The sequence below is a fragment of the Ochotona princeps genome, chromosome 5 (assembly GCF_030435755.1).
Source record: "Ochotona princeps isolate mOchPri1 chromosome 5, mOchPri1.hap1, whole genome shotgun sequence".
Taxonomy (NCBI): Eukaryota; Metazoa; Chordata; class Mammalia; order Lagomorpha; family Ochotonidae; genus Ochotona; species Ochotona princeps.
In genome coordinates this window covers 41421203-41446667 of record NC_080836.1, presented here as the reverse complement: position 1 = coordinate 41446667, position 25465 = coordinate 41421203, and the positions used below count along the sequence as shown (strand labels likewise).

At 45.0% G+C, this 25465-nt stretch overlaps 1 protein-coding gene across 2 annotated transcripts in view; it reads left to right on the top strand.

The window, feature by feature from the left end:
• Positions 1-7341: 7341 nt before the first annotated feature.
• The window catches only part of PLA2R1 (phospholipase A2 receptor 1), a 107174-nt gene continuing 89050 nt past the window's right edge, over positions 7342-25465 (top strand). For both annotated transcript variants that reach the window (XM_058664541.1, XM_058664540.1), the window contains exons 1-3: positions 7342-7584; positions 22409-22792; positions 25288-25461. In XM_058664541.1, coding sequence (XP_058520524.1) covers positions 7467-7584; positions 22409-22792; positions 25288-25461 — 676 coding nt within the window. In that variant the 5' untranslated portion in view covers positions 7342-7466. The remainder of the gene's footprint in view (positions 7585-22408; positions 22793-25287; positions 25462-25465) is intronic.

Here is a 25465-nt window from a genome sequence, read left to right as displayed (position 1 = left end):
AGTCATGGCATTCTATGCTCCCTTCATTTCTGACCTTCATCTATGTATTTGCAACTGAATATTCTACCACATCCTCACAACCCATGGCCCAAGCAACCATTTTTTTCTCATCTCCCCACAACTTTGAGCTGTTCAAAGGAGTTGTCTACCTCTGAGGTCTCTGCTTCTGGTCATCACCAAATCACCAATGTAGCTTTTGTCCCAGCCAGGAGTACTCTCCTTAAGATAATAACTCACTTATCTGTTGCAAAATCCAAGGCACATTTCTGACCTTAAATCCTTTGATCTTTCCTTCAAGTTGTTACTGGTTTTTTCCCAGCTTGCATAATACCGTACTTTCCCCCTACACTCTTCTATCTCTTTTAACTCCATCCCAATCTGCTCTGCAGCTGTCATTCAAGTGCTGCCCCAATGAATCTTTTGAAGTCCCTCCTCTTCCCTCTCAACCCACACTTCCTGTGCTATTGCATCCATTCCTGTGACTTTAATTATCAACCGCAAACAACTCCAAGTCTATGTTCACAGCCCACTTCAGACTTTGATAGCTATTTGTGCAACTTCCTCCTGGATGTCTCTACCTAGCTGTCTTATCAGACTCTAACATAACTCAAATATCTTTGCCAGTGGATGGAGCCACTAGGTTGGCCATGAAATGGCACATCATTCTTTACAACTCCCTTTCACCTGAACACAACTAAACACTAAATCCTGATGATCCTTTCTCTTAAATATCTTTTTAAAATAATTTACTCATCCATGTGGGCAGCAGAGAGACAAAAACACATGAACAGCTAGAGCTCCCACATGCTGGTTCACTTCCCAAATGCCCACAATGGCCAGGCCTAGTCTGGGATGAAGCTATGAGCAAGAACACAGTCCAGGTCTCCCACATGGGTGGCAGGGACCCAATTATTTGAGCCTTCATCTGGTGACTCCTGGGATCTGCATTAGCAGGAAGCTGTAATGAGGAGCTGCAGATAAGTTTGGAGTCCACAATCACTGGTACAACACATGGGTGTCTTAACCTAGGTAGGCTAAACATCACTCTCCTCTCCATTATCCTGAAATTCACTTCTTTCCTTTCTTCAGTGCCTCCTTCCTAGCCCAGACAATCACAATCATTTCATCCAGATACTGGCAGCAGCCTCCTAACCCTTGGAAAGTGCTCATCTCCATTCTCCCTGCTGTGAGAGAAACATTCTTTCTAGAATGCAAAATACAAATCTGGCCACGATGAAACCTCCTTAACAGCCTCTTTTTGGCTTTAGTGTAATAATGTTCTTGACATAATTTTGGACCTGGCACTAGCTTTTCCATTTAGGCAGAACCCCCCAAATGCACTACCCAATGATTCTGCTAAAAGAGTTTCCACAGCACCTTATGTATGCTCTCCAGTTCTGTTCTCCCTGCCTGGAACCTTTTTCTTCTCCCTCTTAGCTCAGCTAGGTCTTTTTTCCCAAACAGCCCCAATTCCTGGTCCCATTCCTAAGTAGCTACTGTTGAGGTTTATTAACTGTGGAGATCTGCCCCCTGACCCAGACCACCAAATGTCTGAGGACCCTGAATCTCAGACGTTCTGGGCAGACTGAGAATTATGAAGGAAGCAAAATCCCTGCTGAGACTGCAGGCCACCTTGTTGACACAGTGTGCCTGGGGAGGTGTAAGGTGTCTTCACTATCATTTATTTCTTGAACAATTATGGCCTGAACCCATCTGTTAGATTTTTTTCCTAGTTAGATCTCTTCGTTTACCGGTATTGGTTCTTGCAACCCATGTTTACTTATCCTGTTGCCTGGGACTTGGTGATTGTTTTCCAAATCCCATGTGATCTATTATTGGAGTAACTTGTATGAGATTAATTAGTTACTAGTAACTTTTATCTACCTGCTTGCCTTGCAAAAAATTGGTATCAGTTGCCCCAGAAAAATTCAATAAAGTGTGCATTGGTCCATCTCGCCTTTGCATCCCCTGTGTCCCAAAGTTCTCAAACAGACGTCATACCTCGAATCCCGGTCCCCACTAGAGGGAACCCCAAGAAGCTACTAATATGCATTCTAGAACATGTATTAGTATTTATTTTTCAGATTTTAGGTTAATGGAATTGTAAACTATGTACTATTGTTTTGCCTACCTTTTTTACTCTGCATAAATATTTTGAAGTATGGCCATGTTGTTGCAGGTATCAGTAGTTCATTTTATTTTATTGCTGAGTAGTATTCTCCATTGTATGAATGTTCCACCACCTATTCATTCATCTCTAGGTGGGCTTCTAGTTTGCCCACCTCTAGGTGCTGCCTCTAGTTTGGAGCTATTATGAATAAACCTGTGACAAATATTCGGATAAAAATCTTACATGGATGTGCACTTTCATTTTTCTTGGGTAAACATCTAGGAATGGAGTTGCTATATCATATGGTAGTTGCACTGGGATGTACAGTGTTCCCTACAAGGTCATAACAAGGCCTTTGCAGATATGACTCATTGAGACAGGGACATATTGGATTATATTGGATTATAATGAATCCTAAATCCAACGATGGCTATCTTCCTAAGCAGATCAAGGAAACAGAAAAAGAGACACCCACAGAAGACAGTCTGATGAGGATAGAGTCAGAGCCTGCAGTGATACAGCTCCCTGCCACAGAGCATGACCACCAGCAGCTAGTGGAAGGAGTGGCGTTCATTCCCCCTCAGATCCCAAAAAGGACCCACATGACAGACCTTGATGTCAGAGTTTGAGCTTACAAAACTGATAGAACGAATTCCTGCGGCTTTATGCTACCCAGTTGACTGTAGTACTTTGTTAAGACTGCCCAAGGAAATTAACACAGTCCTTGCATGCCATTCTGCTTTTAAGATCTATGCTACTGGGGCCCGGTGCAGTGGCCTACCAGCTGAAGTCCTCACCTCCCACATGCCAGGATCCCATATGAGCACCGGTTCTAATCCTACAGGCCCCATTTTCCATCCAGCTCCCTGCTTGTGGCCTGGGAAAGCAGTCGAGGACGGCCCAAAGCCTTGGGACCCTGCACCAGTATGGGAGACCCGGAGGAGGTTCCTGGCTCCTGGCTTTGGATCGGTGCAGCTCCAGCTGTTGTGGTCACTTGGGAAGTGAATCAACAGACAGAAGATCCTCCTCTCTGTCTCTCCTCCTCTCTGTATATCTGACTTTGCAATAAAAATAAAGAAATCTTTAAAAAAAGATTTATGTTATTGTATATGTTTAAAGAGGGCAATAGGATGTTTTGATATACACAGGGAAAGGATTATAATAGTTAAACAAATGAACGTAGATGTCACCTTCCATAGCTACCTTTCTTGTGAGTGAATAATAAAAATACCCAAACTCCACTCAGCACATTTTCAGGATTCATCACAATAATTGCAGTCTACATGTTGTGCTTATTTATTCTACATAGCCGCTCTTTGACCTGCTTCTCTTTATTTCCTTTTCTCTGGCTGATAATTACCATTCTACTCCATTTCTATTTATTCAGCTTTTTAAAATTCCACATATAAATGATACCATAAAGCATTTTTCTTTCTGTTTCTGGCTTATTTCACTTAGCATCATGTCCTCCAGGTCACTCTCACTGTCTTTGCAAAGGCCGAATGGTACACTGTGGACAAGGACCCATCCTGCCCTGTCCTCCATGGCGTCCTTAGGAACAGAGCAAAGACTGAGGACAGAAAAACCCTGTGCTGGGTGTTTATTGTCGGCTCTGAGCTCACGGTCTGCAGTTCTTAGCTCTCTGCTCTGGGAAGCGGACTTTTGCAGCCTTCCTGCCCCAGTGAATTCCTGCTGAGTTTGGTCAGTGGGAAGGGATCAAAAGGCGGGCAGACAGGGCATGTACTCTCCCAGCCTGCTTCCTGCTGGGCTTCAGTGGATGGTAGTTGCTCTTCCGTGTAAGTGAGGGTACGGCTCTCAGGGGGCTCCGGTCGCTACTCTCCACCTGGAGTCTTCAGGCCCAAATGTAGTAACGCCAACAGTCAGCTCTTGAGCAAACCAGGTGCTTTACTGTCCCATTCTGGCTCCCTTTGTCTCTGCCCAGGCTTAAATCTTCACTACAAACTATGGGCTCACCCTTTTCTTGCAGGGACCTTTATTCACATGGTGCTTCAAATATTTGGCTATTGTGGACCTTAACCATAACCCACACACTACATTTTTTTAAAGATTTATTTATTTGACAGAGTTACAGTAAGAGGACAGTGAGGGGGAGAGATGGAGAGATAGAGAGACAAAGTCTTTCATCTATTGGTTTATTGCCTCCAATGGCTAAAATGGCCAGAGCTGGGCTAGGTCAAAATCAGGAGCTCTGTCTGGTTCTCCCACGTGGGTATAGGGGCCCGAGTGCTTGGACTGTTCCCAGGCACATCAGCAAGGAGCTGGACTATGGAACTGGAGGTGCTAGGCCTCTAACCTGTGCTAACATGGGATGCTGGCATTGTGGGTGGCAGCCTAATGCCAGCTCCATTAAATGAGTTTTTAATTCCTGAATTCTCTTTACTGTTTTCAATAAACATAATTCAGGTTGCTAATGTTTTCCTCAAGGTTCAAAAGACTCCAAAAAGTATATTCCTTTCCACTTCCTTCCTTCTTTCTCCTTCACTGCCTCAGTAAAGAATCTAAACAAGTACCAAGCACCAGGAAGTGTGCTGCCCTGGATCAACAGAGTTAGAACACAGTCAGTTCTTTAAGGAACTTATAGTCAGGTGCGGGATAAGTATTACCCTGGGAGATGGCCCAGGGCTTTGCCAGTGGGGGCGGGGGCGGGGGCTCCAGCACCTGCCTGGAGGCCAGCATTCTGCAGTCCTGCTCCTCTAGCTTTTGCTTGTCATCTAACCCATTCGACACATGCTTGTAGCTCCCTAAAAGCGAGCTTTGACAACATGTCCCTATTCCGAGGACGCTACACTCATGCTCTCATGGCTACACCACCACTCCGAATACTACCAAAAAGTCAGCAGACATTATCTCCACTGACACAGAAGCCAACCAAGGCTGAAAGATGCTACGCAAGAAACCTGTTCATGTGCCGTGTGGCATCCACCTGAACACGCATCCGATAATGATCACTTTTCTCCAAGGCTGAAAATCTCTCCACCTCGGATTTCCACCTCAAAGCCGCAGTGCTTCAGCAAGAGATGAAAAACCTGTGCTCCTCCTGGAGACTTCTAATGGCTGAATAGGAAATGTGGTGTCGGCAGGCCAGGAAGCTGTCGTCACCTCTCTTCATTACACTAATTGCTCTGAGGATGAAATACGGCCTGTTTCCCCTCTCCTTATCCTACCGGCACACACAGCTCGGTTGCATCAGACCATCATCTGCTACAGGACAGGACAGGAGAGGTTTTTTAATTTTGCCCTCATTAAACAGAAGACAGAATGGCAGCCCATAATAGGTGATCGATTCACCACGTTCCACTGCAGGTGGGAGGTGGCCTGTGTCCCAGGGACTGACACTGTCATCTTTACTACTTTTTTCTCCCAATTCTGTGCCATCCTAGAACCACGTCCTCCCAGGCTGCACACATCTGAACACATTTGGCCTTCTGGACCCACTCCAGCTCCTTCTGGTCTCTGTGCCCTTTGCTCACACTGCCCCGATCTGTACCAGAGATGAATATCAAGGCCACTCTCAGTTACCTAATTGTGATGCATGAGTTGTGCCTACTAGCCAGGGCTGATTCTTCTGCGTGGGAGAGTCCTGATGGTGAGGCAACAGAAGGGCTATGCATGAAGTTTAGGAATGAAGTCCACGTATCTCACCTGCAGAAAGCACCCCTTTTCTGCATGTTAGCAGCAAGGGAGGCTGAGTTCAACAAATGCTCATGTAGCCTAGCCTCAACACACACATCTGCCACGTCCTCTCAGCCCACCTCTCCCTCCTGCCCCCTCTGCAGCAGCTTCTCACCCCTCACACACACATACCCATCTGTGCCCAGCTTCCACTTCCAGGAACAACTCCACAGGGCCTCATCTTTTGCTATGTCATGCACCTGCAGCTTCCAGACCAGGGGCTTCCTGGAGGCCTCAGAAGTGAGCAAGGGAGTTAATAATGATGTGATCTCTTTACCCAACAGGGATCATGAATCTATGGGTAATGCTTTTCTCTTGTGTCCTGGGGCAGACAGGGCTGAGACCCTTCGAGGGGGTCAAGCATGGGGTTAAGCCCATCAGGGCCCTCCTTTTTTATCTCACTCTGACCCTCGACCCAGCACCCTGTGGAGCAGCCAGCCTAAGCCCAGGCTAGCTGATCATGCTGGCTTGATATTAACTGAGAAGCAGCTGAGAAAAATTACATCTTCCAAGATCCTATCTTTTTTTCTAAAGTTTTCTTTTGTTTTCTTCCTCCCTCCGTGTATCATTAACTAACTGGCAAGGTCCCATGTAGGAAAGTTCTTATATTAGCCTGCTCTCATGCAGGTTAAATGGGCCTAGGATTGCACTACTTATTTCAAGGACTGTGATTGGAATGACTGCATTGCAGTTGGGGGCTTTCCTACTTACTGGCTTAGGGAGCAAACTGGATTAAACAGTAACCTAAGGGTAGGGAGCTTTTTCTTTCTTTTTTTTTTTTTTTTAATGAGAGAGCAGGCATGGAGCCAAGAAGTTAAGACACACCCCTACCCACATTCGCCAGACTCTTGGCTCTGGCTTCTAATTCCAGTTTTTCACTAACCCCCACCCTCACCCCGGCCCCAAAGCTGACCCTGAGAGGCCCCAGTGAGGGCTCAAGTTAAGGGGTTCCTAACAGGCACATGGGAGACCTGGGTTTCTTCAGCCCTGCTCAACTTCAGTTATTCTGAGCATTCAGAAGAGGAGTGAACCGGTGGATGTGAAAGCACTCTCTATGGCGCGCTCTTTCTCAAATATTAAATAGTTTAAAAACATTCAGAAAAGCTGCTCAAAGGGAAGAACCTTGAGGCTACTCAGGAGCAAGGCAGGCGGGGACCCGGGTGTCTCTGCTTTTATTTGGAGGTGGAGTCAGAGAGGCTCCCAAAGCCCAAGGGCTAAAGCGGCAGCTCCGTTTACTCCCAGCTGCCCCCAGTCAACCTCACGGTGTTTACCAGAATCCGCACGGTTTGCAAACCCAGATGCCAGACTTCCTGTCCCTGAGCTTCTCAACTCGCTGGATCCCAACTCCGTGCTGGCTTTTCCCCAGGAAGAAAAGAGCAGGGCTGGGAGCGGGTGGAGTCCGGAGTGTGCACTCCCTTCGTCCTCTCCCTCCCCTCTCCCCACCCCGGAGGTTGGAATTTCTGGGATGGGCTGATGGGTCGCCGCCTCTTCTTCTCCAAACCCGAGGAGGGAGAGGGGAGGAGATCTCCTGAGTGGCCACAGGGGTGGCAGAGCGTGTCTCCCTGCGCAGTGAGAGGACGAGGCCCGGAGTTGAGTGGCTTAGGCTGTGGCTCCGCTGGCACTACGAGCAAGGACGTGCGGGCAGCGCGCCTAGTGGTTAGCGATGCTGCAGCCGGGGCTGCTGCTACTGCTGCTGCTACTACTGCTGAGGGTGCCATGGGGCTGCACTGAGGGCGCGCCGGGGACGGGGTTCTCCCGTGAGCAAATCCTCCAGTGGCTGGGTGAGTGTTGCAGCCGGGAGACCAGAGCCCCACATGCCGGGCGGGGGCGGGGGGTGAGCAAGAATGGGAAGGGGAGAAGCTGGGGACTGGTGGCGTTTGGGGGCAGCATAACTAGAATCTTGAGAAAGTGTCCTGTACACTCCACCCTAGCCCCATAGTCTCCTGGCATCTGTGGAAACCGAGGGTTGGGTCCATCCGAGCACCAGAACAGAGAAGCTGTTTCAGAATGAAAACAGGATTGTTTATTTGTGATCCTCTCAAAAAGGTGTCCCCTCGTAAAGCAAGTGCTTGGGAGGTACACTGCAACCTGCGGAATGACCCCAGGCCAGGCCCCTGCCTTCAAACTTCATCTTTATTAACCCCTCTGTGGTGAGGGCGGGGTACAGACAGAGAGGATCCCTGTAACCGTCCAGGAGCTGGAGCAACTGGCACAAATTAGTCCCTTAGCGATGCAGTTTCTCTGGGCTGAAAACAGAAAACAGGGCTGCAACTTCCCTAGGTCTAGATGCTGTGTGCGTGTGCGTGCAGCACACAGATGGACTCTGTGTGCCCTGAAGGGGCAGAGAGGGAGAGGCTTCTGGCAGAGAGTGTGTGTGTGTGTGTGTGTGTGTGTGTGCATGTACTAACGACCCAAGAGGAGCACCAGGCATCTTCCTTTCTGCTCGGCCTGTGGAGAAAGAGGAAGGAGGGACAATGCCTTCCGCCTGTGCTCACTTGTTTTTCTTTCCCAACACACCATATGTACACCTTTGAGGTGGTCATTTCTAGACCCTATTTCCTAGCACTACCTGGCAGTCATTCAGCGGTCGGGTTACACACCATCACACTCCTTATTCTAAAGGAATGGGAGGTCTGACATACTCTTCCTGTGATCGTGTCAGTAAAAGATCGTTCCTGTGGATTCACATCTGAACCAACTGCGTGCTCCATTTCCACCAAGCGTTTACCCTGCAATAACTCTTCCTTTGCCTTTGAAAATCTGCGCCTGTGACTCCAGCATCCCACATGAGCTCCACCCTGTTATTGCTCCACCATTTCCCACCACACTGATTGAGGGAGTGTTCCCCCTCCTGGGCCTCTAATCCCCTGATATTTGTGACCTGCTTGACTGTACTATTAGCAGACACAGAAAGTTGGTCACAGTGCACACGAAGCATGTGTAGGTGAATGAGCTCTGGGTTAGGGGACATGAGTAGGGACCCAACAGAAAATGCCAATCATCCTCAGCTTGGGGAGATAAAAATTTGAGTAGGATATGACCCTGTCCAAGAAGCAGAGCAGGTACAGAAACAAACAGATACAGTTGCCAAACAGTGGGTAGGTGTTAGAATAACAAGGGAAGCAGAAGAGGCTCCTAGCAGCTCACTGTTTTCTGAAAGGATAAACAGGTAGCTGCCTAATGGGAAAAAGCCTGTCTCAGAGAACCTATTTTATGTGCAAAGGCAAGAGTCACATGTCAGGCAACAACATAGGAGTGATCTACTCATTCTGGTTGGGCTCTTTTGGAAGCAAAGGAAAAAGCCCTTTGGATGTCACCCAGGCAAATGTAGAGCCAGTCAGTGGTCAGTTCCAGGGTTAAAGGGGACTAACTGAACAAGTTTTTTTGTGCGACCAAGACTCCTGAAAACTGACCAACGAGAGAAAGCAGTTACTTTCTCTGTTGTTGTCTGGGACTCTGTTGTTGTCTCCTTTCTGCTGACCGGGTTCTTCTGTTTCAACTTGGAGAATATTTCTTGTGTGGCTATCACAGTTTGCTGAGAAGAGCCCCTTAGTTTTCTAGAAGAATCTAGCTACCTGCTCCATGTGCTGGCCAATTCCTGGACTTTGCACTTGAATCAAAGACCTTCCCATGGCTAAATGGACATGGCAGAGGGTGAGAGGCCCACAGTGCTGATGGGGTGGATCCCTAGGCAGGACAGACGGAAACGACACACATCTATATTTGGAAGCACGAGAGAGGGAAGGAAGGGAAGGGTTTGGTTGGCGGCCACCTGCTTTTACAAATCCAACCAATGAATTGGGCATTGCCCTTGTTTTTGGATATAGAAAATCAGATCAGACATTGAAGTTTGGGAATGTGAGATCAATTTTGTACTTGAAGGGGATAATTCTGGAAAGTAGTAAAGGATCATCTGGAAGGTTACACCTGAGCTAGGTCAATTTCCATCTGAATATTTTAGGGAAGAAACTTTCAAGACATTTCAATGAAACTTAAAGTAACAGACTCCAATCAAGTTAGGAGATGAAAGAAGTTGTAGGATAGGAGGCATAGCAGTCATAACATTGTAGTTGCAAGTTTGCAAAATTCCCAAGTCTCTTCTTGGGAATGAGAAGATTCAAGATGTGGCTGACTACAGGCATGGTCACAAAGGTGGAATAGTGTCCTCATAGAAGAGTGAAGAACCAGATCAACACCCGAATTGAAAGTTTCATTTAAAAATATGACACAGGGCTGACTTTCTTCTTTGTTCCAGTCTGTTTTCATGTTGTCATGATGGGCATGATTCACTTAATGCATTTCATGACTGTGAATGGACCACAACCTACACTAGAGAAAGCTCAGGATCAGAGTGTTGGGTCATCTGTGTGGAAGTTCAAAGCTTTGATACTGGAATGGACAGTGGAATCTTGTGGTGGTCCAATCCATTGGGCATGCATGGTGCAGCAGTTCAGAATATACCCCAGGGCTGAGGAAGGTGCCAGTGTGGGCAGGATTTGGGAAGGGAAGGCTAAGAGCCACGGCTACAGGTGGTACTAGGCAGGAGTTGGGGCTTCCATTTTTAATACACTGATAAAATGTCTCACTTTCTAAAAAGATTTATTTATTTATTTATTTATTTATTTATTTATTTATTTATTGGAAAGGCAGATATACATAGGAGGAGGAGAGACAGAGAGACATCTTCAGTCTGCTGCTGGTTTACTCCCCAAGTGGCCACAATGGACAGAGCTGAGCCAATCCAAAGCCAGATGCCAGGAGCAGCTTCTTTGTTTCCCATGAGGGTACAGGTTTCAAGGCTTTGGGCCATCCCCTACTGCTTTCCCAGGCCACAGGAGGGATCTGGAATGGAAGTGGAGCAGCCAGGACTTGAACTGGTGCCTATATGGAGTCCTAGCACTTGCAAGGCATAGAGTTAGCCACTGAGCCATTGTACCAGGCCCAAAATGTCCCTTCAATGCTCCTAACATTCTCTAATGCCTGGGGAGTGGTTATTCTGTGCTGCTTTATTATAACACATTGAATCTTCATCCTACCTATGTAGGTGTTACTAATAGGTAATCCTATTGTGACAGATGAGGAAGGCTTATACAGGAGCTTGAAGTGAGGGGATTCATGTCAGCCACTCAGCTCTTGGAAAAGGATCCCTGGATGCTGCTGAGATTCCATGACCTATCTCATTCTGCCCCCCTGCCCCGCATGATGCTAGCATGTGATTTAATTTTGCAACAGGAAGAACAGGAAGGCAGCCTCTTGCTCTTATCATGTCCAAACCCCTGCACTTCCACATGTAGGACCAAGTATTTTCCTGAGGCAAACGTGTGAAGAGCTACTGACTTATTTCTTGTCCTAAGCAATTCTTACATCCCTAGGCAATCAGCCATTTTTCTAATCTGGAAATGTGGAATTTGAAGGCAGACAGTGGTCAGATAGTGATGGGGCTGCCCTCCCCGATCCTAAATCATGCCAGCCACCTGGGCTTGGCTTTTCTTGTCTTGCCTGGCACCCCCCAGTCTCTCTTCCACTTCACACTTCTCTTATTCCACTGTCCTTGATTGGCTCCTTTTCTCACAAGCCTTTGCACATCAGCATGGATTTCCAGTGTTCCCAGGCCTTTCTGCCCTTAGGAAGCTTCTTCCCTCCTTTCCTATTCTTGTTCAGAAGTTGTCACAAAAACAGATATCCCCATGCTGCATGCAAGTCAGTGACATACAGGAGTGGTCCACAAAGATAGCTGTTATGTCCTCAAGCCCTAGACCTTGACTTAAAGGTCTGCTTATTTACATTTGATTTTCTGAGGAGATGGTTTTTTTCGAGTTGCCTCTTCTGAACTTTTTCCTTTTAGGCAACTCCTCATAAAATCTATCAAAGTAAAATATTTGAGACATTAATAGACTCTTCCCTCCATTTTCTGTCAGAAATTACCCTTGACAGTCTTTCAGGAGCCATCTCAATGCACAGCTGGGAACATACATTATAGCTTGCAGTGATCAAAGCGAACGGAGTAATGTTTAAAACTGAAACAAATGGAGTACCTTATAGGAACTATATTAAAATAATTTAGGGAAGACATTTTAGAAGACCACTCTAGAAAGATGGAGAACTATTAGAAATTCTATCATTCAGGTTGTATGATACACAGCCAAAGAAGATGAGGGGTTTCTGCCACTGCATGTGACCACACAACTCTTTGATTTATGATGCTTTCCAGACTACTGGAATGAAGAAATAATGTTTAACTATTTCTGGCTTGGGCCATGTCTTTTCAGTGAGGAAAACGTAAACAGGAAGTTCAAAGAGATTATTTGGGCATTGTTTGGCAGCATCTGAGTTCAAAGTTGTGCTCTTATTAACATTCATTAAGTGATCACTGTGCATGCCTTACCATAATCCTATGACCCCAGGCCAACTGTGAAAGCTATCCCTCATATGGGGACACCAAGGTAGTTACTTTCCTAGCTTCTGGCATTTCTGCCCTCAGAGCTGGGCTTTGCAGTTGGTCTTCTTCCAGAATGTTAGCTGTCTTCAAATAAGAACAGGGACAGCTTCTGGGCTTTGTGCATCCAGAAGCAACTCCCACATAAGGTTTGATCACCTGTGGCTTGGTGTGTTTGGATTTCTAAAATTTCTAGGAATTGAATGTGTGTGCCATGTATGAATCCCATTGGCCAACGGCTTGAACCTTCATTTCAAGTTCATCTATGACAGCTATCACATTCCCACCTCTCAGGAACAGGTCCTTAGCTATCCGTTCCCAGTTCTTACCTGACAGCCCTCTGCCTTCCACCCACAGTGCCAACCAGGTTGCATCAGGCATGAGAGGATGGAAGCCTGGGGCTATGGGTGGAGTCCTCGTGGTACCTCAAGTTAGGCAATGCAGCAGTTGTCTCTAGAGACCTGGCAGCCCCACTTCTGTGGGGAATGAGTGAGCAGCTTTCACCTGCCCCAGTCCAGGTGTCCAGGAGGCTCTGAGCCTGGTGTGACACAGGAGTCACAATTTCTTAAGGGCCCATGGAAAAGGACGTAACTGCATTTCCCCATGTCCAGATGGGGCCACCCATTTTTTATTGTATGGCGAGACCTTAGAAATTGCATAGCTGCTATGAATAAGACAGACTGTTGTGAATTCAACTGTGTGCTTCCAGCCACCCCAAGCACATATGTTGGGAGTCCTAACTCACTAGGAGACCAGAATGAGAACTTCTTTGACTGTTTACAGAGAGATAAACAAGTTAAAATGGAGAATAGCTGTAATCTGACTCAAAGGGAAAAATAAGACACAGAAATAAACACAGAGTTGATGATGTGAAGAGAAACAGGGAAGAGGTGGCCACCCACAAGCCAAGGAAAGAGGCCTAGGGCAGATCTCTGCCTCACAGCCCTCAGAAGGTACCAACCTGTCAACTCCCTGGATCTCATATTTGCACCTCCAGAATGTGGAAAAGCAAAAGTTCATGGCTCAAGTTACTCGAACATGGCAACACTTGCAAACTAATACAATAAACAAGTAATAATAATATATCTATCATCAAATGCTGTTTACCTTTTAAAATTTCTTCCTCACACTAAAGAACATGTAATTGTTTGAGTGGGGCGGTTGGGGTGGAGAGCTCAGTGTTGGCACTTGTGTTTTCTATGATGTCACACCATTTCCAGAGCTGTTTTGGTTATGGTGGAGTTGTCTTCTGTAGTTTGGGTAACTAGTCTTTGAATCACTTCTCCTGGGCCTTCCATATGCAGGTGCTTGTGGGGGAGTTAGGCAGGGTTCTATCTTTGTGTCTTGAGCCATGACTAGCTCCTTAAGGGGACTCCTGGTACTGAGACTGTATGTTTTCAGTGTAGTTTATAATATAATAACTTAGCTATAGTGTTGGCCCCAGCAAAGTCAAGGCAGAAGGTTGGGGGAATTGATTCAAAGTTAGAAGAAAGAAACCAGTCTTCACAATTCACTGGTGAAGAGGAGCAATAGAACAAAGAACCTCAGGAAAGGTCAAGATTTTCTGCAAGGGCTAGTGCCTGCTAAATCAGAAAGGCAGAGGCGGGTGGGACAGGTTGCAAGGACAGTGTGAAATTAGCCTCCTTCACTGGCAGTCTGAAGTCTCAAAAACGGCAGCCCCGTGAAATTGATTAAACCAGATTTCCTTTCTCTCACCTGTGAGTAATAGTGTTGTGTGTCTTGGGGTAGTGATTTGGTGAGACTGGAGGAGGCGGCGGGGAGAGGACCATGTAGACAGATTTTGCAGATGGGTCCTGTGGGCCTGTGAAGGCAGAAATTGCCCAAGATCAGAAGCTGCAGGGTATCAAGAAGGCTCAGAGCCAGGGACCAATGGCACTGTGACAGGGGAAAGACAAGGGAATCCTAAGCCAGGGTGAGGGGCTATGTCTTCTTAATGTACTGAAGTAACATTTTAGTTGACTCGTGGAAGGCAAACCACGAGAATCCAAAGGCTTGTGATGCTAAGAACCACACATTAAAGCTCAGGTGCAGAGTATCTCGTCATGCAGAGACAGCCAGGGCTGTTCCACTTCTCCTTTGGTTTCGGGACTCTGGTCTCTAGGGAACTCTACACAGTCAGCTTTATAGGACGTGGGAAATTCCTCTGCTACTGCTCTGGAAAGTCCTATTCAAACTCATCACTCAGTCACAAACAGGACTGGATTCATCAACTCACAGCATCCCGTCCTGCTCAGAGTAACATTGGGAACATGATCAGCTTTGCTCCATTGTTCACTGGGCAGGGCACACAGCTGCAACCCTGATGTGTGAAACCAGAGAAAGTCAACACATCTCCAGAGAGAAGTCACCCTCCTGCCTAGTTCCAGAGGACAGAGGCCTCCTCCACACTACCATCTGGATAGTTTCCTTTCCACAACTCAAAGACCGTTAGGACAGCAAAGAAAAACAAAGATCCAAGAAATGCTACATGGAGGAAGCGGGCCAGTCCAAATGCTAGTTGTGCAGGTAGATAAAGTAGAAGAGCTTTCAAACCCAGGGGAATGGGGCAGCGGATTGAAATTGCAGTTTGCAAGCTATGACTTAAACACTGCCCTTAATGTGAACTATGCACTTGAACTTTTCCTTCTGGATCCTTTCCTATGGAGCAGCATACTGGGTGATCATCATGGTAGAATTTATTGAATACCAGAAAGCCCTCTGGGCAAACCAAACATGCTAACTTTAAAAAAAGGTTTCCTTAGGAAGTATTCTATTTTTTTTAATACACCAAATATTCAGCTGGTTTTAAGAGGAGAGCTATCTAAAGCAGGATGTAGAAAGAAGGCAAGTAGAGGTGATCAGCAGGGTTCTAAGTGGCAAGGCCTCAGGAAGCACTTCATAAAGAAACCTCCAGTGGGCGCTCTTCAGCTGTCCTAAGAGTACAGGGTTGTACATTCCGACCTTGTGGCTTCATAGGGGTTGACCACAGGCATCAGCCACTCAAATAGCAGAAGCCAGAAAACCAGAGACTGCAACTTTCATTTTCCCAGATTCCTCACGCTCCACCTGTCCCCAATCTGTGTGTGTGTGTGTGTTTGTTTGTCCACTGAAGTCTGTAGCCATTGACTAGAATCTAAGCATTGCCTCTGCATTTTGTTTTGCATTCCTACGACTTTGACACCTTCAGTCTCTGCTCTGGTCACAGCCATGCTCTCCAAACTGTTCCTCAGGTTCCCTCTTGGACCACTCCTGAGCCATCTCATCCTGCCAAAAAGGGAACTCAGCCAAGCAGAGCTTGGTGGTGGGTCCTCATTTGTATCATTACCTAAAACAGCACAGTAAAGGCTTTTGTTCAGTGACTCACCATTCTGCTTCGGATTCTGATTCATCTTCTCTGCCATGGTTCTAGACGTGTCTCTTCCAAAACTCCTCCTTCATCTAAAGAATCAGAAACGTTTTTGAATAAAATACAAATTCTTCACCAGATGGTTCCAAGCCAACACTTTCCAACTTCATATTCTGCTACCAGCAAAATCTTTCCTTCAGCCTGGCAGCATCACTCCAGAGCTGATCACTTTCATCATGTCTGAACTTTGGTGAAATTCTCTATTTAGAATGTCTCTGTTCTGCCAGCCACAACACAGTGATGCATGCAGGCATCCATGCCTGTCTTGTCTACTATTTACAGCTTCCAATATTTCAAAGATTGGGTTTCTAGTAAGTGCTTTTTGTATAAAAATGTGGCAGAAAAGGTTGATTCCTCTGATTGTTCTGAGAGTAAACTGACTCCCTCTATTCCTAGATTGTTTCCTTGTTTTTATCTTACATATCAAAATACATTGTAGCATTAAGTTACAACTGTTTCTTTAAATAATTCCCAGGCAGAACATGAATTTCATGAAGGTGGGTCTTATGACATAAATATCTTCCCATCTGCAGGATTTTATACATGCCATGGAAGCAATCAATGAAGGCTTATTTGAAATTTCACATCCTACTTCAAAACATTTGTCAACAATTCAAAATAGTTCATTTTCTTCTTAGGTTATGAATGAATGTATATGAAGAAAGCTATATGTATATTAAATATCATTCCTGCTTAGTTTGTGGCAGGAAACTTCTATGACAAAATGATTTTGGGGGAAAAGAAACTGTAAAGGTCATGTTCTGGGTTCATGGGTAACGCCATTATCCTCTGCTTCCTTCCAGCTCTGTTCTGCTTTCCCAAACTGGAAAATGGGCAATTATACATGTGTGCACCCATACTACCAATTCAGAAAGTCAGACGCCACAAAGACATCCTGTCCACTCTTATCTGACATCATTTGGAGCCCAGGAAATTGTCTCAAACTTTGGCTTATTTTCTTTTTCTTATTTATTTTTAAGGACTTATCTTAAGTGCAATTATAAGATTTTCACTGAAACTGATAGGACCCTCCTCATTAGCCTAATTCCTATGATGCCAGAAATCCTAGATACAGTTTCATAGGACAAATAATTAGGCATATAACAACCTCCCTTCCCAATTGCCTTACATACTGGCTCTGACTTAACTGGCCCTAAAAACACTTGATGATTGAATGAATGAATATTAGCATGATGTTATAAAAGAAATGCCCTCTTAAGTTCAACAATTAATCAAGGAATGCTCTACATGCCTTTGGAGAGTATCTGTTCTCTTATGCGACCAGAGAGTGGGTCTGAAATGATCCCCTCCTAAAATGAGCTGAGGAGGAAAACTAGAAACATTGTCGGGCATAGGATTTCATTTTTTTTTTTTTTGAGAAATGAATAAAAATTAGTCAATGAGTTACTTCTGGTAAATCAATCCTTGTTCTCCTCCTGAACTTATAATTATTTGGGGACGTATAATAACATTTCCCTGCAAAGAGATTTAGTAATTCTGGCAGTACTTCATTAATCACTTAATCAGTGTTAAAGCAGAACTGATGTCCTTGACAGACATAATCAATCTTGATTTCTCCCACATTTGATTTTCATCTTTTATGAAATCTAACGACTACACCCACTAAGGTTGGCTGCTTATTTCCACATAATGATTTTGTTAGGAACAAGTTGTATGTGTCTATAATAGAAGTCAGACTATTGACACCGTCTTGGATTGCCTCACAGTCCATTTAAAAGCAACTGTTTTCAATGAATGTATGGAGATCATCAGTGCTAGTGTCAAATTCTATTATAACTTACTGGAAAGTGGGTTCAGGTATTTTTAGCTTAACATATTTGAAGGTAGCATGGTTATTAGTGCTTTTTAAAAAGCTCTATTTGAAAAAGCAGAGTAACAGAGACGCAGAGAAAGATCTTCTACCCATTGGTTGACTTTCGAGATGGGCACAACAGCCAAGGCTGGGTCAGGTCAAACCCACAACAGGAGCTTTATCTAGGCCTCCTACATGAGTGGCAGAAGTCCAAACACTTGGGCCATCTTCTGCTGCTTTGTTAGGCCACTAGCAGGGAGCTGGGTCAGAAGTGAGGCAGCTAGAACTCAAGCTGGAACTCATATGGAATGTATTGCAGGCAGTGGCTCCACTTGCTAAACCATACCATCAGCCACAGCATGTTTACTGTTATGAATAAACCTCAGGTACTTGTTTGAACATTCTGAAGAACTTCTTCAGAGTTACGTTTTGACAGCAGCTGACATAAAGATGTAATAGCACCCCAAAATTGGGCATATGCTTTAAAGCTTACTAATATCTTCTGTTTGGGAAAGATATTGTTGTGATTATTGATGTGCTCAATTAATATTGATTCTTCTACTTTTTCTCTTAATGTTCAGTAATTGGGAAGCTTAAATTCGTTATTCATTCCTCCCACATTTTAGTGGTGTGTCCTTCCCATGCCCACTTATTCATAGAATATTCATTCCCCTACCAGAGCAATACTTGTCAACATCACTTACTTTCCCCTTATAAAACAACAACAGCATTTAAAAAATTTTTTGAAATAAAGAAAAAACAGCAACAGTTTAGACTTCACATGTGGGTAATATGAAAGAGCAACAGATGTACACTCTTAACTCACAATTGCATATTGTTTTAACAATAAGACAAGGGTTTAGTCATCAGGTTGTTTGGCAGGCTTATTATTTTCTAAAATGTGATAGCAAAGTGTCAGGACTGTTTATAACTAAAACATAACATACTCACATGTGCTAAATTAGAAGTATGTTTTTGTGCTCAGGTTGGTAAAAAAGAACTTTGGTCGGGGGAATGCTCAGGTTGGCACCATATTGACAGCTAAATAATCAGACCAAGAATCAGAAAACCTAAGAGATAATTCTAACAACTCATGCTTATTGGTATCATCCCACTTCCCATGGTAACATGTGCTGTGTTTTGCATGAGTTATTTAACACCCAAGAGATTGGTATCTATATTCATCTAGTTTAAAGAAAACACATGAGAGGAGCTACTAGGGAAGCAAAATGGTTCACAGTTTGAGAGACAAATAGGCTAGGACTGGGCAACTCTATTAGTCTGGCATTTGGCAAGTGCAGTGGCTGGTGGAATTCATGCAGAGGGAGGATCATGTGGTGGTCCACACAGTATGGAGAAACTGGATTGAACTCAATTCATATAGCAAACCCTCCCACAAGAGCTACTTTCTGAGAATAAGAGCCCACTAACCTAAAGGCCTCGCAGTATGCCTATCTACCAGACACCAAAGCTGAATCAAGCCTCCAATCATCAATCCTTCAACTATTAATAATAATCCACTGGAAACCCTCCCCCCCCCCCCCAGTGCATGGACTTCTGAGGGACAACCAGAATACTGTCAAGTCTGTAATGGGATCGTACGTATCTCCAGTTCAAGTGAAAAAGCAAGGCTCACCAAGGTCAAGCAATCTGCCCAAAGGTACACACCTGGTCTGAAATTGGTCTGCCTGATTCAAATGCTCTTAACAACTGGCCAAGTCCATGCACCCATTTCAGGTGTGTAAAGTGAAACTTAGGCAGCAGGTTGCAAAGCTGAGTAAACTTGAATGTATGTAACAGGTAGAAGCTGAACTATGGAACTATTATAGTAAAATAATTATCCTTTAATGAAAAATTAGTGGAAGTCTGAACTAACCAGAAAATAATTAGTAGATTACAACAGAAATTAAGGTTAACATTTTACTCAAGCATAAAAAGGTGAAAAAGAGTTGAAGAGAAGGTTAATTATCAGAGTTCATATCACATTGATGAGAGGTAGATTTGATTTTGAATGACCATTTCTAATAACTGTACAGACATGGCTTTCATTAGGAAAACAAATTTCCTGTTCTTAATGAAACAGCCCTAAAACCATTCATTTTCCCTCAACCCCTCAGCCAACTCCTTTCTCTTTTACTCTGATATATGATGATCAAAGAAATTTTCTGACAACTAATTCAATTCTTCAAATACATGGCTCTAAGTAGGGTTATTGATTATTAAATGAGGTGTAGCTTTCATTATGACACCGACAGTCCTTTTAAACAATGTCTTAAATGATTCAGGCAACTGTAAATCAGCTGTCTTAAGCTTAACTTTGGGGAAACCAAAAGGACTTCCGTCAAAATGAAGCCCTGTTCTTTCTGCACTGTTCCAAGTCTCTGAAAGGCCCCTGCCTGTCCCTGCCCTACCACTGTCCTAAGGCATGTCTTTCTCAAGACCCTACTCATTTTCTTCCTGTTTGTACTTAAAAGTGAAATATGGAGAGCAGGCAAGAAGGGGGAGAAGAGTTAGGGGGAGAGAAAGGGGAGAGACAGGGACGGGGAGGCAAAAGAGGAATATCCTTCTTATGGTCCACTCTCTAAATGCTCACAGAAGCAAAGAGCTCAGAACACAATGCAGAGATCCCATGTGAGTGGCAAGAACCTGTTTATCTGCACCATCACTTGCTGCCTTCCTGGGCGCATGTTATCGTGAAGCTGGAATTAGGAAAAAGAGCTGGAACTCAAACTTAGGCACTAATACAGGATGCACGTTTTCAAACAGCTTCTCAGTCACAGCACAACCCCAGTCATTTTAAGAAACCTGATGACATACCTCCAGAGTTTTGAAGAGTTGACAGGGCTGGTGTTATAGCTTTGTGAGTAAAGCTGCTTCTCGTGACCCCAGCATCTCACATGGGCCCTAGTTTGTGTCCCAGCTTCATCGACTTCCAATGCAGCTCCCCAGTAATGGCCTGGGAACAGCAGTGAAGGTTGGCCCAAGACTCTGGATCCTTGCCACCCATGCAGGAGACCTGGCTGATGCTCCTGGCCAGTGCTGGCTAGTGCTGGCCAGTGCTGGCCATTGCAGCCATCTGAAAAGTGAACCAATGGGTGGATTTGTCTCTCTCTCTCTCCATCTCACTCCTTCAAAACAAATACATCTTAAAAAAAAAGGTGGGGGGGGGGGCAAAAGTGATCGCCTGCAACCCAGTACTCCAAGTAACCCAGTTTCAGAAATCTTAAAGGGGAGCCTTACACCCTAATGGGAAACCAAAAGATCTCTGAGACCTCCACAGGCATCTGAGCTAAGATCCATAAGTAGGGCCCGGCAACAGCTGCAGCGTATTCAATCATCCTCCTACCACGTGGCCTCCAAGGCCAAGCACCCTCTTCCTTAGCCCACAGAAGACATGATTTCCATCTTCAAAACACTTGTGAGGAAACACATTGGCAATTGTTGGGTAATCAGTGTCTTTCAGGAGAGCAGCTTGAGGTCAACACAGCCAGCAGATGTAGAACTAACACAGATTCCCTGCACAGTCCCACCAGCTTTTTCCACAAAAACCTCCCCAGATCCTTTTTTCTGGCTGCTTGGAGAGAGCTCGGGAGGGGGCGGTGCATTCCAAACCCTGCCTGCTCTCTCCACGTACCCATAATGACTGCTAGTTCTAGAGCTGTGGAGGTGCTTGACTGCCTCTTGTGTGTCTGGAGCTGGGATCTCAGCTGGTGTCTGGGGCATCCACCTGCTTCTGCCAGTCCCAATCAAGGGACTACCAATCCTATGAGCCTATCCCAGTGGCAAAGCATGCCCACATTTCTACTCCCAATGGATGCAGTACAGAGAGTCAATGTGGAGACACCCTATTTGTTCACTAGCCCTGAATCCTCTATGAGGACACAAAGTAGCACTCACTTGCTTTCCCAAAGGACCTTGATGGTAGAGATTTTTATCTCAGCAGCTATTGATTCAGCTGGTAGGCATCTAACATTCGTGTGTTTCTTCAAAGAAATCTGTACTGCCAGGCACACAATATGCTTTCCTGAGTATTGTTACCAACCCCTACTCTGCAGGTGCAAATGGCACCCTGCCTCTCAGCACCACACCTAGACTAACAAGGTAGCCCTGGCTCCCAAAGGATCAATGAGGTTAAGTTCTTCCATTTTCTATGGCATCATTGAATAACACAAACTGGGTGACATTTTTCTTAAGATTTAGTTATTTGTTTTAAAAGGCAGAATAATAAAGAGAGAGGGAGAAAGAGACAGGAAGAACGAGCTCATTCCCCAGATAGCTGCAACGGCCAGGGTTGGACCTGGTCTCCCACATGAATAGCAGGGCCCCAAGTACTCAGACTGTCTTCTGCCGTCTTCCCAGGTGCTTTAGCATGGAGCTGAGTTGGACACTAACTGGCTCCAAAAAAAGATGGCTGGTGTTATGGCAGCAGCTTTAAACTCCACAATGCTGGTCCCAGATTTGGTAATGTATGAAGAGTATAGATTGGTTTAACATGTGTTTCTGGAGGCTGGAATGTCCAATAGCATGGCAGCAGCATCTGTTCAACATCTGCTAAGGTTTTCCTTCTGGGTGTATTCCAGAGACACAACAAAGCTGGCTGTTTTAATGGAGCCTCTCATGATGAAATTGTACCTACCCTATCCCTTCTGAAAGCCCCTACCTGACCCCAGGTCTTAGTGTCTCACATTGAAGATTACATTTCACTGTGAGTTTTTATAACACTGTACCCATAGCAGGGTCTGAGGTCAGAGGTTTGCATTAACTCCAGTAAATCCTTTCATGCCTTGCAATAAACTTCTCTGCTTTGTGCAACTGAAGTCCTTGGAGGACCCAGCCAATCAACTGAAGATCCAGAAACACTGGCAGCTGGGAAAAAGAAAAGCTTAGATTTGTACACTTATTAATTATAAATGAAATTTTCACACCACCTCTTTACTATTTCTGTTGCAGAGAAAGGAATATTCATTATCCAGAGTGAAAGCCATAAGACATGCATCCAAGCAGACCACTCCATCCTGACCTTGAAGAACTGCGAACGACCCAACAAGAACATGCTGTGGAAATGGGTTTCAAATGAGCAGCTCTTCAATATAGGAGGCAGTGGTTGTCTAGGCCTCAATTTACTCAATCCAGGGCCGCCACTGAGCCTTTATGAATGTGATTCTGCCCACATTTTCTTCAGGTGGCACTGTACCAGGAGGATGATTATGGGTCCCAGGGATTCCATGATCCAGGCGAGGCAGGACAACATTGTGGTGGTCACGTGGAAGCAACTTCATAATTGGACTTCCTACATGTCAGATGGTGGAGATATCTGTCAGCATCTGCACAAAGGTAACTATAAGCCAGAATGCTAATGGGAGTGTGCACTTTTTTAAAAAAAATTTCTTTCTTTTTTTTATACCACCCTGAAAGCACCCAATCTCATCTGCTCTCGCAGGTGTACATTTTAAGTGAAATCTTCTCATAAGAAAGTTTTAGAAAGCACTGCATGGAAGAAATGCATAGAACATCAAGGAATATTTTAGCTGTTGCCTTGATTTTGGTGAAAGGATTACTGGAGTCTTGGAATGGACCTGCTAATTTTTGCTAAACAGCATCTCAAGACGTACAGACACTGGGGGAGAGATATCTGACCAGCTTTGGGAACAGGTGGAAAGGAGGAGGAGTACTAGTGGTGGGAGATAAGGGAGTGAAAGGCAAAGATCTCTGCGGTGAAGGCTTTTGCCCACACACAGTCCACACTCTGCTGCCATCACTTACTGTTGCAGCTCATCCCCACCTACGGAAGGCTGTCTGCAGGCCACCTCAGATGTCCCCTAACGTTTGATTGGCCTCCATGTGACAATCAGATTCCAAGGCACTTGAAGGATGCAAGACGGGGATTATTTGGTGTGCACAAGCATAGTTTTAGGGAAACTCAGTTTGGGGAGGAAGGCTTTATTTTCAATACTTCTTCTATTTCAAGCAGTTTTAAACAGGAAAAAAAATACTAATAAAACTAAGTCATATTGTTAAATTCTAAAGACTCTGACTTGCCCTCCAGCATTTGTTTGCCTTCCACCCCCCAACTTTTTTTCACCCATTCACCCAGCCAGCCAAGTATCCATGCATCCCTCCTTCATCCATTACACATCTATGGAGTGCCAATTATACTCGGGTCCAGAAGGAGGCACTGGTTCACAGACTATCAAGCCAGACGTGGGCCTTCTCTCATGAGGCTCTGTAGAACAGTATCTCCATGATGGCATATGCTATACTCTCTTAGGAAGCCAAGCAATGAACTTCTATGGTGCCAGGCAGGATTTTCTCCCATTACCACAAGGAGTGTGTGGAAAGCGAGCCAAGAGCAAGGCACCTTCTGGACTCCTGACAATAAAGCAAGCTTTCAATGCAGTACTCCAAGAAACCTACAGTCCCAAGGAAGGACTTGATATGTGATATTTCACTTTAGGCTAATGTCTCAGCTGTCACAATGCATGCAGAGCAAGATTCTGGGCTACATCCACTTCTGAGTAGCAGACAGAGACTTGAGACAGAAAGATATGTCCTGAAATGCCTGCAGTTTCTAAAGAGTTCTACCCACTGAGGTCAACAATGTATGTGAGCTCAGCTCCCCCACTCCTGCCATCTGTGTGAAAGTGGTGAGCATCTTCATTGTTAGCCCTTTTGTCCCAGGACCTGTTGATCTAGTGCAGGGAAACCCTTATCTCTAACATGGAAAACCCAGGTGAGCTATGCAAGGGCTTTCTTGACCCTGCTGTAGGCCAGGAATGACTGATTATTGCAATTTACTGAAAAGCAGCCCATAAGCCATCAATGTGGGGTCACTTCTGTCTAGACTGCTTTGGAAGCCAGCTAGTGAGACAAGTTTGGGCCTTTTTCCATATATGTTGTTTACCACACTGCACAGCAATTCTTTAAAACCGGAACTCTGATCTGGTCACTTCCACATTCAAACTCCATCATGACTTCCCACCACCCTGAGAGTGAAGGCCATATCCACATCTTGGCAGAGATGGTCCTCTGTGGGTGGATGCTCAGCTCTTCCTGATCCCCCATCCCTCCTCTTCCTCATTTATACCACACACATTCTTGTCACATGACTGTTGTACTTGCTGCTCCTTTTGGCAAATGACTCTTTTCCAAAAGCTTGTACCTTTGCTTCTCCTAGTTCTCATTCAGGGAAATCTTATACTGAATGCTCTACCCAAAGCAACCCCTCCACTACCCCCCCTACAGAAGCACAAACACACACACACACACACACACCAAACACACACACAAGCATACCCATTCTGTCTTCATGCCCTATTTCTCCTGCAACGCTTACTACTACCTAAAACTATGTGTATATACATACATATATTTCCTTCTCCTTGTCTCTCCTTTTCACCTTACAAGGATTTTTTTTTTTGCTTTGTCCACTGTTTTATCCCCAGTGCTGGATACCTTAAGTGCACCACAAACTTTTGCTGAGTGAGTAAATAAATCTCTGCTTAAGTTGAGTATTGATGCTGATAGCTGGCTCATTTGGGAAATGGAAAATGTTTTAAAGGAACATCTTCATGTAGTTTCCACTCTTATCCATTCACAAAAATGTATGCAGTGTGCTAACTAAGCAATTAAATGAATACATTAAAAAAACATTTGCCATCACATTCTCTGGGCACAGTGCCTGTCCCGGTACTCTCCTGACAGATATGCCTGCCTTAAGGGATTTTCAGACAGGAATTTTCGGTCAATGAAGGATACGTGCACTCTGTGGCATGTTCCAAAGATGAAGCTGACATCATATTTACCTGGCTTTGTGAACTTTTTTCTCCTAGATGTGTATACACACAAAGGGAATGCTCGTGGAATGCCATGTGTGTTTCCCTTCCAGTACAACCAGCAGTGGCATCACGAATGCATCCGAGAAGGCCGGCAAGATGACTTACTGTGGTGTGCCACAACCAGTCGATACGACAGAGATAAGAAGTGGGGATTTTGCCCAGATTCTAGTAA